Source organism: Salmo salar, chromosome 16 (assembly GCF_965601325.2).
Source record: "Salmo salar chromosome 16, fSalSal1, whole genome shotgun sequence".
Classification (NCBI taxonomy): domain Eukaryota; kingdom Metazoa; phylum Chordata; class Actinopteri; order Salmoniformes; family Salmonidae; genus Salmo; species Salmo salar.
The window spans coordinates 85,241,056-85,260,019 of NC_138306.1; the positions used below are offsets into that span (position 1 = coordinate 85,241,056).

The 18,964-nt window shown below is 43.9% G+C and overlaps 1 protein-coding gene across 1 annotated transcript in view; it reads left to right on the plus strand.

Annotated features, from left to right (window-relative positions):
* Window positions 1-18,964, plus strand: part of LOC106575916 (DNA annealing helicase and endonuclease ZRANB3) — a 103,306-nt gene that overhangs the window by 19,409 nt on the left and 64,933 nt on the right. The window contains exons 8-13 of the mRNA XM_082963092.1: window positions 2,683-2,817; window positions 4,486-4,605; window positions 10,384-10,503; window positions 13,629-13,811; window positions 15,903-16,076; window positions 17,377-17,902. Of these exons, the coding sequence (XP_082819218.1) occupies window positions 2,683-2,817; window positions 4,486-4,605; window positions 10,384-10,503; window positions 13,629-13,811; window positions 15,903-16,076; window positions 17,377-17,902 (1,258 nt within the window). The remainder of the gene's footprint in view (window positions 1-2,682; window positions 2,818-4,485; window positions 4,606-10,383; window positions 10,504-13,628; window positions 13,812-15,902; window positions 16,077-17,376; window positions 17,903-18,964) is intronic.

Below are 18,964 nucleotides of genomic sequence, written 5' to 3' on the forward strand. Positions count from 1 at the left end.
TCTATTTTCTATAAATTAGCAAACATTTCTAAAAAACTGTTTTTGCTTTGTCATTATGGGGTATTGTGTGTAGATTGAAGGAGAAAAATAACAATTTAATTAATTTGAGAATAAGGCTGTAATGTAACAATGTGGAAAAAGTCCAGGGGTCTGAATACTTTCCGAATGCCCTGTGTGTCTAAATATCATAATATATAGCTTGTCTTTGTATTTACATACCAAAGTTAAGGGGACATGTATGTGACTGTGTCTTAGTTGTAAATGAGAACTTCTCAACTGGTCTACCTGGTTAAATAAAGGTGCCTCAGATCTGTACAATTCAGATGTATCTGTCTGGTGTATCTGTTGTCCTCTCAGAGCTGCTTCCTACTGCCTTTCTACAGTAATACCCCTAACTCCCTTAAATACTCCTTCATACTGCCTTTCTACAGTAATACCCCTAACTCCCTTAAATACTCCTTCATACTGCCTTTCTACAGTAATACCCCTAACTCCCTTAAATACTCCTTCATACTGCCATTCTACAGTAATACCCCTAACTCCCTTAAATACTCCTTCCTACTGTCTTTCTACAGTAATACCCCTAACTCCCTTAAATACTCCTTCATACTGCCGTTGTACAGTAACTCTCCTAAATACTCCTTCATACTGCCGTTGTACAGTAACTCCACTAAATACTCCTTCATACTGCCGTTGTACAGTAACTCCCTTAAATACTCCTTCATACTGCCGTTGTATAGTAACTCCCCTAAATACTCCTTCATACTGCCGTTGTACAGTAACTCCCCTAAATACTCCTTCATACTGCCGTTGTACAGTAACTCCCCTAAATACTCCTTCATACTGCCGTTGTACAGTAACTCCACTAAATACTCTTTCATACTGCCGTTGTACAGTAACTCCCCTAAATTCTCCTTCATACTGCCGTTGTACAGTAACTCTCCTAAATACTCCTTCATACTGCCGTTGTACAGTAATACCCCTAACTCCCTTAAATACTCCTTCATACTGCCATTCTACAGTAATACCCCTAACTCCCTTAAATACTCCTTCCTACTGTCTTTCTACAGTAATACCCCTAACTCCCTTAAATACTCCTTCATACTGCCGTTGTACAGTAACTCTCCTAAATACTCCTTCATACTGCCGTTGTACAGTAACTCCACTAAATACTCCTTCATACTGCCGTTGTACAGTAACTCCCTTAAATACTCCTTCATACTGCCGTTGTATAGTAACTCCCCTAAATACTCCTTCATACTGCCGTTGTACAGTAACTCCCCTAAATACTCCTTCATACTGCCGTTGTACAGTAACTCCCCTAAATACTCCTTCATACTGCCGTTGTACAGTAACTCCACTAAATACTCTTTCATACTGCCGTTGTACAGTAACTCCCCTAAATACTCCTTCATACTGCTGTTGTACAGTAACTCCCCTAAATACTCCTTCATACTGCCGTTGTACAGTAACTCCACTAAATACTCCTTCATACTGCCGTTGTACAGTAACTCCACTAAATACTCCTTCATACTGCCGTTGTACAGTAACTCCACTAAATACTCCTTCATACTGCCGTTGTACAGTAACTCTCCTAAATAGTCCTTCATACTGCCGTTGTACAGTAACTCCACTAAATACTCCTTCATACTGCCGTTGTACAGTAACTCCACTAAATACTCCTTCATACTGCCGTTGTACAGTAACTCTCCTAAATAGTCCTTCATACTGCCGTTGTACAGTAACTCCACTAAATACTCCTTCATACTGCCGTTGTACAGTAACTCCCCTAAATACTCCTTCATACTGCCGTTGTACAGTAACTCCCCTAAATACTCCTTCATACTGCCGTTGTACAGTAACTCCACTAAATACTCCTTCATACTGCCGTTGTACAGTAACTCCCCTAAATACTCCTTCATACTGCCGTTGTACAGTAACTCCCCTAAATACTCCTTCATACTGCCGTTGTACAGTAACTCCCCTAAATACTCCTTCATACTGCCGTTGTACAGTAACTCCACTAAATACTCCTTCATACTGCCGTTGTACAGTAACTCCCCTAAATACTCCTTCATACTGCCGTTGTACAGTAACTCTCCTAAATACTCCTTCATACTGCCGTTGTACAGTAACTCCACTAAATACTCCTTCATACTGCCGTTGTACAGTAACTCCCCTAAATACTCCTTCATACTGCCGTTGTACAGTAACTCCCCTAAATACTCATTGTGTTTCACCTTGAGAGCAGACTGTGTGTGTGATTTATTGTATTGGGCTAGTGTGTTCTTCAACATCCCCTTGTCATAATCCAGCTATAATTGGGCTAGCCCATGTGACCTACCTAGGCACTACTGATGTTAGGAGAGGAGAGGAGGGGAGAGGAGGGGAGGGGAGAGGGGAGAGGAGAGGAGAGGAGGGGAGGGGAGAGGAGAGGGGAGAGGAGGGGAGAGGAGAGGAGAGGAGAGGAGAGGGGAGGGGAGAGGAGAGGAGCAGCGTCTTTGGGAATTGTCTTCTTTTCTCCCTCCTTTCTCTCCACCTGAAGGGGGAGAAGTAGGCTACCATCCACAGCAGCATGTTCTGCCCTTAGAGCTACAAACAGAGAAGAGGGGAAAGAGAAGGAAACAGACAGGCCTTTTGACACGTGTGTGTGTGTGTGTGTGTGTGTGTGTGTGTGCGCAGGAAGCGAGCGGCAGCTTGGAGGAGTGGGAGCGCCTGATGAGGACGATGGGTTCGGGGGTCTCTGCCACAGACAACCCCTTCACTGAAGTCATGGGGCTCGTGACACGCATGTACAAACAGACCGCCATCGCTAAGGTACAGTGTATATACACACACAGGCACCTAACCCCCTCCTGGCCCAGCACTTCTGCACCGTTCTAGAAAAGGGTCTCTCTTTCTCTCTCTCGCTCTCTCTCTCTAGAGAGATTGTTTGTTGAAGGGCGGTGTCAAAAGGTGACAAGCATGTTTTTTTCTTCTTAGGTGCAAGGCCCTCCCTCCCATAGGTTATTATGCTTCACATTACTCGGAGCGCATCGCCATGGGAACAGAGTGAAGGTCTGCCACCCCTTAGTGAAAGCATTCTGGCTGGCCATCATAACTCTGGACAGCTATAACTGTGGCCTTTCAATTCCTCTGTTTTTTTTCTAAAGTAAACCTTTTCGACACAGCAGACCGAACCCAAATATAGCGGAACCTTTCCAAGGTGTTAATTCTAATGGGGTTGCCATGGTAACACCACCAGGCAAGAATGTCAGCTGTTAACTTCCAGGTGACTTTAAGTGAAGGAAGCTGGCTTGGTACGCAGGATACAAACGTTTTTCAACAGTCAACAGAAAACAAGCACAGATAGTACCTCCCCCTGTTTCGCTCTGTTTTGGACAGTTTTACTTTTGTTTGGTGTCTAACTGAACATGACCCAGGCTCCTCTGTAATAAGGACCCTGCACCAAGGTTAACAAAGCCTCAGACAGCCTCAGCCTGCTGAACGTAATCAGCGGAGGAATCCTTCCTCACCGGTTGGCTTGTTTCGCTCCGTCTTGTTTGCTGATTGGTTGTTCTCTCGGTTTCCCTTCCTCCTCCTCCGCTTGATTAAAGTTCACCGTTGCGTCGCTGTAGACGTGTCATCCTCCTGTCTCATTTCCTCGCCCATCCCTTTTGGTTGGCTGCTGCTACACACACTGACAGAAAATAACTTTTTTGGGAGGTGAGTGGATACACACACACACACACATCTCATGTCACTTCTGAAGCGTATGTGAATGCCTGGCGAGTGGACCATGGATGCATCCAAAATGGCACCCTATTCCCTACATGGTGCACTACTTTTGACCAGAGCTCATTGGGCCCTGGTCAAAAGTAGTGCACTACATAGGGAATAGGGTGTCATTTTGGGACCGAGTTTGGCAGTGTGGAGGGGGACAGGGTTTTTATTTTTACCCCGTCTACCAGCAGCAGCAGATGCTCCCAATTACCCAGAGACCCTGCTGCCTCTGATGATGGACTTTAAAGAGAGATAACATATCACTGCTTCAGTGGACAGGAAGTTTGTGTTGCACTAATTAAACTTCTGCAGAGTTAAAAGCAACCCAGTAATGAGAAGTTCCCATTAGCAGATGGAGGAGGGGGCTTCTAGCTAGACCTGCTTAGACCTACTCTCATTATCCCCCTCTGAGAGGAAAGGCCTTCTCATAATTAACAGTCCATGTCTCTAGGTGAGCGAGGAGAGACTGGTGACAGAGGTCTGAAGTCCAGGAGGTGTGTGGCATGTGGACAGCAGGACAGGACTGTCGATTGGGGGGGGGGTCGTATAAGTGGTCCTTCATGACAAATATATGTGAAGTCTTGAGTATGTGTCTCATAGCAATTCATGATTCATTCCCTTCCTTCCATTGGTTGATTTCCCCTGTATGGCCTTTGCATAGAGATGTATTCTAATATGTTGTTATTGCATTTCTATTGGCGCCTCTGTGGTCTCCTCTTATAGGCCGGAGCAGTGAAAGACTACATAAAGATGCTGCTGGAGACTGAGAAGTTAAAGTTCCTGGTGTTCGCTCATCACCTGACCATGCTACAGGCATGTACCGAGGCTGTCATCGAAGCCAAGGTAACTGTTGTTCACTCATCACAACTAATGGACACGCACACCTCTCCCACTGTTCAGCAGCCCCTTCTGTCACAAATTCACCATTAAGGGGCCATCTCTCTCCCTCTCCCTGACACAGCACACAGATGTGCCCTCAGGTACTTTCTCAGACCTGTCAAACTATTGTGGAGATGATTCCATACCTGTCTTCAAATCCTAAAACACTTACAGGTTGAGGAAGTTACTCTAGAAGCTAGCAGATTCATTACTTACCAACAACAGCTGCAAATCCCACTAAAACTACATCCCACTTTGAAGTTCACTTGTCTTGCTTTGTCCAACAACACTTTCATGAATCTAGCAAAGTTTTGTGGTTCAGAGTGCAGTATTCTTTTTTGTTTCATAGTGAAACATGTTTGCTAGCAAAGGGCTTTAAAGAAAATAAGATTTCAGCTAATAGGGAAAAGTATCTAACAAAATAACTATACTGAACAAAAATATAAAGCAATATGCAACAATTTCAAAGATTTTACTGAGTTACAGTTCATATAAAGAAAACAGTAATTGAAAGAAATGCATCTATGGATTTCACATGACTGGGAATACAGATAGGAATCTGTTGGTCACAGATACCTTTTAAAAAGAAAAAAAGAGGGGCGTGGATCAGAAAGAACAATCGGTATGTGATGTGACCACCATTTGCCCCATGCAGGGCGACACATCTCCTTCGCATAGAGTTGATCAGGGTGTTGATTATGGCCTGAGGAATGTTGTTCCACTCCTCTTCAATGGCTGTGCGAAGTTTCTGGATATTGGCAGGAACTGGAACACGCTGTCGTACACGTCAATCCAGAGCATCCCAAACATGCTGAAAGGGTGACATGTCTGGTGAGTATGCAGACCATGGAAGAACTGGGATATGGATGCCTGATGAAGACCTAAGGGTCAAAACGTTGTTATAAACAAATATCACCTGGGAGCATGAGCAGCAGTGTGAAGCGTTTTCCTCTCTGTTTTCCATGAGTTTGTCTACAACTCCAGCACCTGCAGAAAGTACCTGGATGTGGGTATGTTCTTCAGCTTTTGTACGTAGAAGAACTGGGACATTTTCAGATTCCAGGAATTGTGTACAGATCCTTGCGACATGGGGCTGTGCATTATCATGCTGAAACATGAGCTGATGGCGGCAGATGAATGGCACGACAATGGGCCATGGTCGTCACGGTATCTCTGTGCATTCAAATTGCCATCGCTAAAATGCAATTGTGTTCGTTGTCCGTAGTTTATGCCTGCCCGTACCATTCACAACATTGACATCAGCAAACTGCTCGCGAATATGACGCCATACATGTGGTCTGTAATTGTTGGACCTATTGCCAAATTCTCTAAAATGACATTGGAGGTGGCTTATGGTAGAGAAATGAACATATAATTATCTGTCAACAGCTCTGGTGGACGTTCCTGCAGTCAGTCCTGCAGTCAGCATGCCAATTGCACGCTCCCTCAAAACTTGAGACATCTGTGGCATTGTGTTGTGTGACAGAACTGCACTCCCTCACTAGCTTTAAGCACCAGCTGTCACATCAGCTCACGGATCACTGCACCTGTACATAGCCCATCTGTAAACAGCCCATCTATCTACCTCATCCCCATACTGTATTTATTTATTTATCTTGCTCCTTTGCACCCCAGTATCTCTACTTGCACATTCATCTTCTGCACATCTACCATTCCAGTGTTTAATTGCTATATTGTAATTACTTCGCCACCATGGCCACCATGGCCTATTCTTTGCCCTTATCTTACCTCATTTGCACTCACTGTATATAGACTTTTTGTTTTCTTTTTTTGTACTGTATTATTGACTGTATGTTTTGTTTATTCCATGTGTAACTCTGTGTTGTTGTGTGTCGAATTGCTATGCTTTATCTTGGCCAGGTCGCAGTTGCAAATGAGAACTTGTTCTCAACTAGCCTACCTGGTTAAATAAAGGTGAAATATATTATTTATTTTTAAATGTAAAAAAAATTTAGTGGCCTTTTATTGTCCCCAGCACACGGTGCACCTGTGTAATGACCAGGCTGTTTAATCAGCTTCTTGATATACCACACCTGTCAGGTGGATGGATTATCTTGGCAAAGGAGAAATGCTCACTAACAGGGATGTGCACAAAATTTGAGAGAAATAAGCTTTTTGTGCATATGGAGCATTTCAGCTCATGAAACATGGGACCAACACTTTACATGTTGTGTTTATATTTTAGTTTGGTGTTCTACTGGTTAAAAGCTTTAAAAAACCTACTCATTCAAGGGTTTTTCTTTATTTTTACTGTTTTGTACATTGTAGAATAATAGTGAAAACATCAAAACGATTAAATAAGACATGAAATTATGTAGTAGCCAAAATAAGTGTTAAATAAATCAAAATATATTTTAGATTTGAGATTCTTCAAAGTAGCCCCCCTTTGCTTTGATGACAGCTTTGAACACACTTGGCATTCTCTCAACCAGCTTCATGAGGTAGTCATCTGGAATGCATTTCAATTAACAGGTGTGCCTTGTTAAAAGTTAATTTGTGGAATTTCTTTCCTTAATGCGTTTGAGCCAGTCAGTTGTGTTGTGACAAGGTAGGGGTGGTATACAGAAGATAGCCCTGTTTGGTTAAAGACCAAGTCCATATTATGGCAAGAACAGCTCAAATAAGCAAAGAGAAACGACAGTGCATCATTACTTTAAGACATGAAGGTCAATCAATACGGAACATTTCAATATCTTTGAAAGTTTCTTCAAGTGCAGTCGCAAAAACCATCAAGCGCTATGATGAAACTGGCTCTCATGAGGACCGCCACAGGAAAGGAAGACCCAGAGTTACCTCTGCTGCAGAGGATAAGTTCATTAGAGTTACCAGCCTCAGAAATTGCAGCCCAAATAAATGCTTCACAGAGTTCAAGTAACAGACACATATCAACATCAACTGTTAAGAGGAGACTGTGTGAATCAGGCCTTCATGGTCGAATTGCTGCAAAGAAACCACTACTTAAGGACACCAATAAGAAGAAGAGACTTGCTTGGGCCAAGAAACAATGGAAGCAATGGACATTAGTGTATATCAAATCATTTCTGGGTGGGGAGGGGGAAACTTAAAACTAGCTGTTATTGGCAGAGAGGTTTGGAACTCTCTTTGTTATTGGTCTATTAACCAATTTGCCTGCTGGTATGTCCCCAGCCGAAACACCTGCCCATGCAAACCGGTTGATTAGAGGATCCTGTGTACCGGTAGATTGTATTTTCAACCAGCAGCTGTGTGGAAATAACACCGGGAAGAAAACAAATCTTTTTTTTTGTCTTTTTCTTTTTTTTTGTAAATTTTTTTTATTTATATCACACTTTTACAGTGTTAGTTTTATCAACTGTTGTACAATACGATACATAAAAAAAACACAAGAAAAATATACTTTTGACTACACTGGGCCTTTTAAATCCACTGTTCTTTAATTAGATTTTCAGTTGAACAGCAGCCCACCGCTGTTTTTACCATAAAGCTGAAGAAATGGGCTAGAGAAATGTAACCTTGTGTTCCTACTGGACAGGTGTCACAAAACCCTGATGTTGTCATCACAGCCCTGTAGGGACCATGATTCCCAGGCGTGGGGGTCATAGACTGCCACTGTTTACACACACCAGTGAGTTCCACCCTGTAGCTGCAGGTAACCTAGCGGTTCAGAGCATTGGGCCAGTAACCGAAAGGTTCCAATCCCCGAGCCGACTAGGTGAAAAATCTGTAGATCTGCCCTTGAGCAAGACACACACTTCCAACGGCTTGTGTTTTCACTAGAACAGACTGTCTATGTAGAAAGTCAAAGGGAAGGGATCACTGTCGCTCCCTCGCTTTCCAACCAAGGAGAGAAGAGATTCAGCAACACTTGAAGGAAAGTGGAATTTATGAATTTAATTTTTTATTAACCAACGTTGGTTCTACTAAAGAAGCTTCTTTTTTTATTGAATTCCGTTGTTCTCCAAGTGTTGCTGAATCTCATCTCCACTTATGTAGAAACTCAAAACAGAAAATACACACACACTGTTTTTATTTTAAGCCAGTTTCACGCGTTTCTCAGCTCGATGGCAGTGATGTGAGAGGAAGGGTATGTCGTCTGCTGTTATCTGATACGTGATCAAGTGTGATCACACCTTCTAATTTGAAAAGTCTCCCACTTGCAGAAGCATCATCACCCATTAACAGGAAAAAGACTAAAATAAGGAGCTGCATGCTGCCGTGATGAACTACAGCTGTGAGAACGGGGAGACAGAGAAAGAGAGTGGGAGACGGAGAGAGAGAGAGTGGGAGACAGAGAAAGAGAGTGGGAGACGGAGAGAGAGAGAGTGGGAGACAGAGAAAGAGAGTGGGAGACGGAGAGAGAGAGAGTGGGAGACAGAGAAAGAGAGTGGGAGACGGAGAGAGAGAGAGTGGGAGACAGAGAAAGAGAGTGGGAGACAGAGAAAGAGGGGGGAGACAGAGAGAGACGACTAATCTAATAAAAAAATAATGAAATCAATGACATCACTGTGACAGGTGTATTAGAACACAAAATTGTTCTTCCTGTATATGGGTACAGTCTGTGTGGAGTGGAATTGACTAAATGTCAAATCAAATTGTATTGGTCACATACATGTGTTTAGCAGATGTTATTGCGGGTGTAGTTAAATGCTTGTGCTGCTAGCTCCAACACTGCAGCAATATCTAACAAGTAATATCTAACAATTACACAACATATACCCAGTACACACACATCTAGTAAAGGAATGGAATTAAGAATATACAAATATATGGACATGCAATGTGAGAGCAGTATAGAATAAGATACAGTAGAATAGGAGACAGTATATACATATGAGATGTGTAATGTAAGATATGTAGACATTATTAAAGTGACTAGTGTTCTATTTATTAAAGTGGCCAGTGATCTCAAGTCTATGTATATAGGCAGCACCCTCTATGTTAGTGATGCTGTTTAACAGTCTGATGGCCTTGAGATAGAAGCTGTTTTTAAGTCTCTTGGTTCCAGCTTTGATGCACCTGTACTGACCTCGCCTTCTGGATGTTAGCGGGGTGAACAGGCAGTGGCTCGGGTGGTTGCTGTCCTTGATGATCTTTTTGGCCTTCCTGTGACATCGGGTGGTGTGGTGTCCTGGAGGGCAGGTAGTTTGCCCCCCGTTGATGTGTTGTGCAGACCTCACTACCCTCTGGAGAGCCTTGCGGTTGAAGGCGGTGCAGTTGCCGTACCATACGGTGATACAGCCCGACAGGATGCTCTCGATTTTGTGCGTCTGTAAAAGTTTGAGGGTTTTAGGTGACAAGCCAAATTTTCTTCACCACACTGTCTGTGTGAGTGAACCATTTCAGTTTGTCAGTGACGTGTACGCCAATGTATTAGTAAATTGTTGTTTTTTTCTATACAACAATGCTATAAGATGTTGTTTTAGTGGTGGGTTCAGAGGTCAAGGTTTTAATCAGCGCTGACATTTACCTCTCCCTATCTCCTCTCTCTCTCAGGCCAGTTACATCCATATCACTGGCAGTGTCCCATCAGTAATGACCACGCTCTCCCCATCCCCCTCTCTCCCTCTCTCTCTCAGGCCAGTTACATCCATATCACTGGCAGTGTCCCATCAGTAATGACCACGTTCTCCCCATCCCCCTCTCTCCCCCTCTCTCTCAGGTCAATTACATCCATATCACTGGCAGTGTCCCATCAGTAATGACCACACTCTCCCCATCCTCCTCTCTCCCTCTCTCTCTCAGGTCAATTACATCCGTATCGATGGCAGTGTTCCGTCCTCAGAGCGTATCCACCTGGTTCACCAGTTCCAGAATGACCCTGAGACGCGCGTGGCCGTCCTCAGCATACAGGCTGCTGGGCAGGTACTGCACGTACAGACCATAGAAACAGTGATGATAGAATAGTAATTATATTTCTACGGTACAGACCATCTACTGGGCATATACATCCCTCATGTGTCCCAATTCCAGTCCCAGTAACACTGTATACATCCACCATGTGTCCCAATTCCAGTCCCAGTAACACTGTATACATCCACCATGTGTCCCAATTCCAGTCCCAGTAACACTGTATACATCCACCATGTGTCCCAATTCCAGTCCCAGTAACACTGTATACATCCACCATGTGTCCCAATTCCAGTCCCAGTAACACTGTATACATCCACCATGTGTCCCAATTCCAGTCCCAGTAACACTGTATACATCCACCATGTGTCCCAATTCCAGTCCCAGTAACACTGTATACATCCACCATGTGTCCCAATTCCAGTCCCAGTAACACTGTATACATCCACCATGTGTCCCAATTCCAGTCCCAGTAACACTGTATACATCCACCATGTGTCCCAATTCCAGTCCCAGTAACACTGTATACATCCACCATGTGTCCCAATTCCAGTCCCAGTAACACTGTATACATCCACCATGTGTTCTAATTCCAGTCCCAGTAACACTGTATACATCCACCATGTGTCCCAATTCCAGTCCCAGTAACACTGTATACATCCACCATGTGTCCCAATTCCAGTCCCAGTAACACTGTATACATCCACCATGTGTCCTAATTCCAGTCCCAGTAACACTGTATACATCCACCATGTGTCCTAATTCCAGTCCCAAAGTAGCACTTTTTGATTGATATCTTCCAAGACCTGTTCCAGTTTGTCATATGTAGTAAATAGATAGGAAGTCTTTCTTTCCAGAGCTCTCAAATTAAAAAGAGCATTAAAAAGAGTGAGAAAGTTCTTGACTAATGGCCTAAACTCACTGAAGGCGAGCATGCGAAGCGTGTGTGATTTATTTTAGAATCTGTTGTTTTGAATTCTAATGACCCAACCGAAGCGGGGCAGGCAGGTTGTCCTCTTTGACGCCTCACTCAATTAAAACGTCTCTATTTTTGTGTTGTATCGCTAGAGCTGTAGTCACACAAAACAATACCAATTTAATGATTCACTTTTTTCCCGAGCTCATTTGAATTGGAAGAGGTAGCTAAGGGTTGAGGCTTTACTATACATGCTAAGTTACACCAATTCATCCACTTATGGAAACAACATCGCTATCAGCAAAGCTGATTGGAGGTATGGTCCTTTGTAGCTTAGTTGGTAGAGCATGGCGCTTGTAAAGCCAGGGTGGGGGGGTTCCATTCCCGGGACCACCCAAATGGCAAATGTATGAATGACTGTAAGATAAAAGCATAGAGGATATTATAATATTACAGTTGAAGTCAGAAGTTTACATACACCTTAGCCAAATACATTAAACTCAGTTTCTCACAATTCCTGACATTTAATCCTGGTAAAAATGACCTGTCTTATGTCAGTTAGGATCACCGCTTTATTTTAAGAATGTGAAATAAAGAATAATAGTATAGAGAATAATTTATGTCAGCTTTTAATTCTTTCATCACATTCCGAGTGGGTCAGAAGTTTACATATACTCAATTAGTATTTGGTAGCATTCCCTTTAAATTGTTTAACTTGGGTCAAACGTTTCAGGTAGCCTTCCACAAGCTTCCCACAATAAGTTGGGTGAATTTTGGCCCATTCCTCCTGACAGAGCTGGTGTAACTGAGTCAGGTTTGTAGGCCTCCTTGCTCGCACAAGCTTTTTCAGTTCTTCCCACAAATGTTCTATTGGATTGAGGTCAGGGCTTTGTGATGGCCACTCCAATACCTTGACTTTGTTGTCCTTAAGCCATTTTGCCACAACTTTGGAAGTATGCTTGGGGTCATTGTCCATTTGGAAGACCCATTTGCAACCAAGCTTTAACTTCCTGACTGATGTCTGGAGATGTTGCTTTAATATATCCACATCATTTTCCTTTCTCATGATGCCATCTATTTTGTGAAGTGCACGAGTCCTTCCTGCAGCAAAGCACCCCCACAACATGATGCTGCCACACTCGTGCTTCACTGTTGGGATGGTGTTCTTCGGCTTGCAAGCTTCCCCTTTTTCCTCCAAACATAACGATGCTCATTATGGCCAAACAGTTATTTTTTTGTTTCATCAGACCAGAGGACATTTCTCCAAAAAGTACGATCTTTGTCCCCCATGTGCAGTTGCAAACCGTAGTCTGGCTTTTTTATGGCGGTTTTGGAGCAGTGGCTTCTTCCTTGCTGAGTGGCCTTTCAGGTTATGTCGATATAGGACTCGTTTTACTGTGGAAATAGATACTTTTGTACCTGTTTCCTCGAGCATCTTCACAAGGTCCTTTGCTGCTGTTCTGGGATTGATTTGCACTTTTTGCACCAAAGTACGTTCATCTCTAAGAGACAGAACACGTCTCCTTCCTGAGAAGTATGACGGCTGCGTGGTCCCATGGTGTTAATACTTGCGTACTAATGTTTGTACAGATGAAAGTGGTACCTTCAGGCATTTGGAAATTGCTCTCAAGGATGAACCAGACTTGTGGAGGTCTCCAATGTTTTTTTTTCTGATGTCTTTGCTGATTTCTTTAGATTTTCCCATGATGTCAAGCAAAGAGGCACTGAGTTTGAAGGTAGACCTTGAAATATATCCACAGGTACACCTCCAATTGACTCAAATGATGTCAATTACCCTATCAGAAGCTTCTAAAGCATGACATTTTCTGGAATTTTCCAAGCTGTTTAAAGGCACAGTCAACTTATTGTATGTAAACTTCTGACCCATTGAAATTGTGATACAGTGAATTATAAGCAAAATAATCTGTCTGTAAACAATTGTAAGAAAAATTACTTGTGTCATGCACAAAGTAGATGTCCTAACCGACTTGCCAAAACTATAGTTTGTTAACAAGAGATTTGTGGAGTGGTTGAAAAACGAGTTTTAATGACTCCAACCTAAGTGTATGTAAACTTCCGACTTCAACTGTATATGTACTATCCTGCTAGCATACAGTCACTGCTCTGCCTGTTCCCGTACTTTTCACCCGCCTCGCTCTGCTTTCTCCACCTGTCTGCTTCCGGTGAGTTTTTCCCTTAAGTGAGTGTGTTCTGTGCTGTCCAGGGCCTGACGTTCACAGCGGCCACTCACGTGGTGTTTGCTGAGCTGTACTGGAACCCTGGCCATGTGAAGCAGGCTGAGGACCGGGCGCACCGCATCGGACAGACCGCCTCCGTCCATGTGCACTACCTCATTGCCAAGGGAACCTTTGACACCGTCATGTGGGCCATGCTCAACAGGAAGGGTGTGTGTGTGTGTGTGTGTGTGTGTGTGTGTGTGTGTGTGTGTGTGTGTGTGTGTGTGTGTGTGTGTGTGTGTGTGTGTGTGTGTGTGTGTGTGTGTGTGTGTGTGTTTCGTTTTAACTGGAAGGTAGGTACTTTTCATAGAAATACAGTACCAGTCAAAAGTTGACACACCTACTTATCCAAGGGTTTTTCTTTATTTTTACTATTTTCTACATTGTAGAATAATAGTGAAGACATCAAAACTAGGAAACAACACATATGGACTCATGTAGTAGCCAAAAAAGTGTTAAACAAATCAACATATATTTTAGATTCTTCAAAGTAGCCACCCATTTGCCTTGATGACAGCTTTGCACACTCTTGGCATTCTCTCAACCAGCTTCATGAGGAATGCTTTTCCAACAGTCTTGAAGGAGTTCCTACATATGCTGAGCACTTGTTGGCTGCTTTTCCTTCACTCTGCGGTCCAACTCTTCCCAAACCATCTCAATTTGGCTGAGGTCGGGGGATTGTGGAGGCCAGGTCATCTGATGCAGCTCTCCATCACTCTCCTTCTTGGTCAAATAGACCTTACACAGTCTGGAGGTGTGTTGGGTCATTGTCCTGTTGAAAAAGAAATGATAGTCCCATTAAACTCAAACCAGATGGTATGGCATGTTGCTGCAGAATGCTGTGGTATCCATGCTGGTTAAGTGTGCTTTGAATTCTAAATGAATCACTGACAGTATCACCAGCAAAGCACCATCACACCACCTCCTCCATGCTTCACCGGTCATGTTCATTGCTCGTGTTTCTTGGCCCAAGCAAGTCTCTTCTTCTTATTGGTGTCCTTTAGTAGTGGTTTCTTTGCAGCAATCTGACCATGAAGGCCTGATTCTGTCCTCTGAACAGTTTATGTTGAGATGTGTCTGTTACTTGAACTCTGTGAAGCATTTATTTGGGCTGCAATCTGATGTGCAGTTAACTCTAATGAACTGATCCTCTGCTGCAGTCCTCCTTTCCTGTGGTGATCCTCTTGAGAGCCAGTTTCATCAAAGCGATGGTTTTTGCGACTGTACTTGAAGAAATATTCAATGTTCTTGAAATGTTCCCGGATTGACTGACCTTCATGTCTTAAAGTAATGATGCACTGTCGTTTCTCTTTGCTTATTTGAGCTGTTCTTGCCATAATATGGACTTGGTCTTTAACCAAACAGGGCTATCTTCTGTATACCACCCCTACCTTGTCACAACACAACTGACTGGCTCAAACGCATTAAGGAAAGAAATTCCACAAATTCACTTTTAACAAGGCACACCTGTTAATTGAAATGCATTCCAGGTGTCGACCTCATGAAGCTGGTTGAGAGAATGCCCAGAGTGTGCAAAGCTGTCATCAAGGCAAAGGGTGGCTACTTTGAAGAATCTCAAATCTAAAATATATTTTGATTTGTTTAACACTTTTTTGGTTACTACATAATACCATATGTGTTATTTCATAGTTTTGATGTCTTCACTATTATTCTACAATGTAGAAAATAGTAAAAAATACAGAAAAACTATGAAATAAGTAGGTGTGTCCAAACTTTTGACTGGTACTGTAGATTTACTTAAAGGGACAGCACAAAGCCCCCGAGACCACCTTGTCATTTTGACTGGAACACAGTGGGTTGAATGGCGGGTACACTCAATATATCTGTAATTCTATGGGGTACTAATATCCACTGCAGGACCACCGTTTCCAATGAACTGGATTTGAATCAATAAAATGACTGCCTTCCTTCTTTAGAAAAAAAACTGTTTAAAGACCATTACAGAAGTATCAGAGTGAGGTTGTTGACCTTGGTGTGTTTCTGTTGTTTATTGACCTTGTTGATAATTATGCTGCAAAGAACAGAGCAGTTTATGGTCACATTCATTAGTGTACGTTGTAGCAAAACAAGTGTTTCTTATTGGACAAGTCCTGATTGCGCTTCCCTGATTTTGTCAATTTTCTGCCATTAAGTGCTTAAAAGGAAAATGCTTCTTGAAAGTCCAAAACATTTTATTTTTGAGTGGAGTTTCCCTGTACGTGTTGTTCTGATAGGAGACTGTGTGTCTGTGTTGTTGACAGGAAACGGTAACTGGCACTACTCTGAACGGTAAGAAGGGGTACTTAAAGGCAGAGTTGGGGGATAAGGACAAATGGGACTTCCTGAATTTCGCCGAGGCGTGGACACCAAGCGAGACGACCCTGGCAGCAGGAGGAGTGGTTGACAATGACAAAGATCCTGTGTTCTTTAACCATGTGAGTCACTGGTCTAGTGATCTGGGTTCTTTAACCATGTGAGGCACTGGTCTAGTTATCTGGGTTCTTTAACCATGTGAGGCACTGGTCTAGTGATCTGGGTTCTTTAACCATGTGAGGCACTGGTCTAGTGATCTGGGTTCTTTAACCATGTGAGTCACTGGTCTAGTGATCTGGGTTCTTTAACCATGTGAGGCACTGGTCTAGTGATCTGGGTTCTTTAACCATGTGAGGCACTGGTCTAGTGGGCTGGGTTCTTTAACCATGTGAGGCACTGCTTTACAACAGATCAGATGAATGACCTGCTTTACAACAGATCAGATGAATGGCCTGCTTTACAACAGATCAGATGAATGACAGGCTTTACAACAGATCAGATGAATGACCTGCTTTACAACAGATCAGATGAATGACCTGCTTTACAACAGATCAGATGAATGACCTGCTTTACAACAGATCAGATGAATGACCTGCTTTACAACAGATCAGATGAATGACCTGCTTTACAACAGATCAGATGAATGACCTGCTTTACAACAGATCAGATGAATGACCTGCTTTACAACAGATCAGATGAATGACAGGCTTTACAACAGATCAGATGAATGACCTGCTTTACAACAGATCAGATGAATGACAGGCTTTACAACAGATCAGATGAATGACCTGCTTTACAACAGATCAGATGAATGACAGGCTTTACAACAGACCAGATGAATGACCTGCTTTACAACAGATCAGATGAATGACCTGCTTTACAACAGATCAGATGAATGACCTGCTTTACAACAGATCAGATGAATGACCTGCTTTACAACAGATCAGATGAATGACAGGCTTTACAACAGATCAGATGAATGACAGGCTTTACAACAGATCAGATGAATGACAGGCTTTACAACAGATCAGATGAATGACCTGCTTTACAACAGATCAGATGAATGACAGGCTTTACAACAGATCAGATGAATGACCGGCTTTACAACAGATCAGATGAATGACAGGCTTTACAACAGATCAGATGAATGACAGGCTTTACAACAGATCAGATGAATGACCTGCTTTACAACAGATCAGATGAGTGGCCTGCTTTACAACAGATCAGATGAATGACAGGCTTTACAACAGATCAGATGAATGGCAGGCTTTACAACAGATCAGATGAATGACAGGCTTTACAACAGATCAGATGAATGGCAGGCTTTACAACAGATCAGATGAACAACAGGCTTTACAACAGATCAGATGAATGATGTGCTTTTCAACAGTCTTACCGTGACTCTATCCCTCCTCTCTGCAGTTTGAGAAGGACAAACAGCACGACATCCGTTCGTTCTTCTTCTCTCCGGACGCGGCTAAAGAGAAGAAGAGGAAGAGAACAGAGGGTGAGGTTTGCCTATCCCCCGTTACCCCCTCAGAGAAGGAGGGTTCTATAGACGTGGAGAACCCAGAGAACGACAAGGAGAAAAACTACAACTCCCAAGATCCCCCTGACCTCCAGGACCAAGACTTCTCGCCCCAGGTGAAGAGGCTGCGTCTGCCCACCTCCACCCCCAGCGCTACCCACAGCCCCAGGTCTCGTCTTGGGGGGAAGAGGAGGTCCCTCCATGGGGGCAGAGACACCAGCAGCAGCCCCCTGGCCTCTCTGTTTACCCCCCGTCGGCTCTCTGAGAAAGGGACCCCGAAACCAAGGCTGAGCCCCAGACCAGGACCACCAGATCAGGGGAAGGGAGATGAGTGGAGCTGTGGGGCCTGTACTTACTCCAACAGCATCCTGCTCCTTTACTGTGAGATGTGTGAGTCCCCACTCCACAGGCCCAGCACTGGTGAGTGTACACACACACACACACGTTGGCAGGCGTAACATACACCAAGTCAGAAATAGACCAGCGTGACAACGTGTCTCTGCTAGATGACAACGAGGAGAAGAGGACGCAACACACTGTTCACCTCACTGTCAAGTGAGAAAAGGCCTGCTCTCCTTGTGCCGCGTGTCTCAAAGTTTACAAAGTAAAGTTGATGAATTAGCTGGGCTGAAGTTAAAGTTCCCCAAGGCACTCTGGCTGACTATCTAATAAGACTGGGAGAAGGAAGGTAACTGTCTCACCTCAAACACTGACACCTCCTGGTTCAGTTGGCAGTACCGGGGGAAGTGGAGGGCGTAAAGAGGGGGGTGAGGGAGGGTTGAGATCACTCCTCAGTCTTTAAAGGATTACCTGTTCTTCTATCCATCACGACCGAGCGGCACAGGGAATTCACGCAGCAGCATCCCTCCTGTCTGTCTCTCAGTAATAATAACCCTGCTACCTGCCTGGCTTGCTGCTCTGTAAGGCTGGCTTGCTGCTCTTTAAGGCTGGGATGCTGCTCTGTAAGGCTGGCTTGCTGCTCTGTAAGGCTGGGATGCTGCTCTGTAAGGCTGGGATGCTGCTCTGTAAGGCTGGCTTGCTGCTCTGTAAGGCTGGCTTGCTGCTCTGTAAGGCTGGCTTGCTGCTCTGTAAGGCTGGCTTGCTGCTCTGTAAGGCTGGGATGCTGCTCTGTAAGCCTGGCTTGCTGCTCTGTAAGCCTGGCTTGCTGCTCTGTAAGGCTGGGATGCTGCTCTGTAAGCCTGGCTTGCTGCTCTGTAAGCCTGGCTTGCTGCTCTGTAAGCCTGGCTTGCTGCTCTGTAAGGCTGGCTTGCTGCTCTGTAAGGCTGGCTTGCTGCTCTGTAAGGCTGGGGTGCTGCTCTGTAAGGCTGGCTTGCTGCTCTGTAAGGCTGGGATGCTGCTCTGTAAGGCTGGGATGCTGCTCTGTAAGCCTGGGATGCTGCTCTGTAAGCCTGGCTTGCTGCTCTGTAAGGCTGGCTTGCTGCTCTGTAAGGCTGGCTTGCTGCTCTGTAAGGCTGGCTTGCT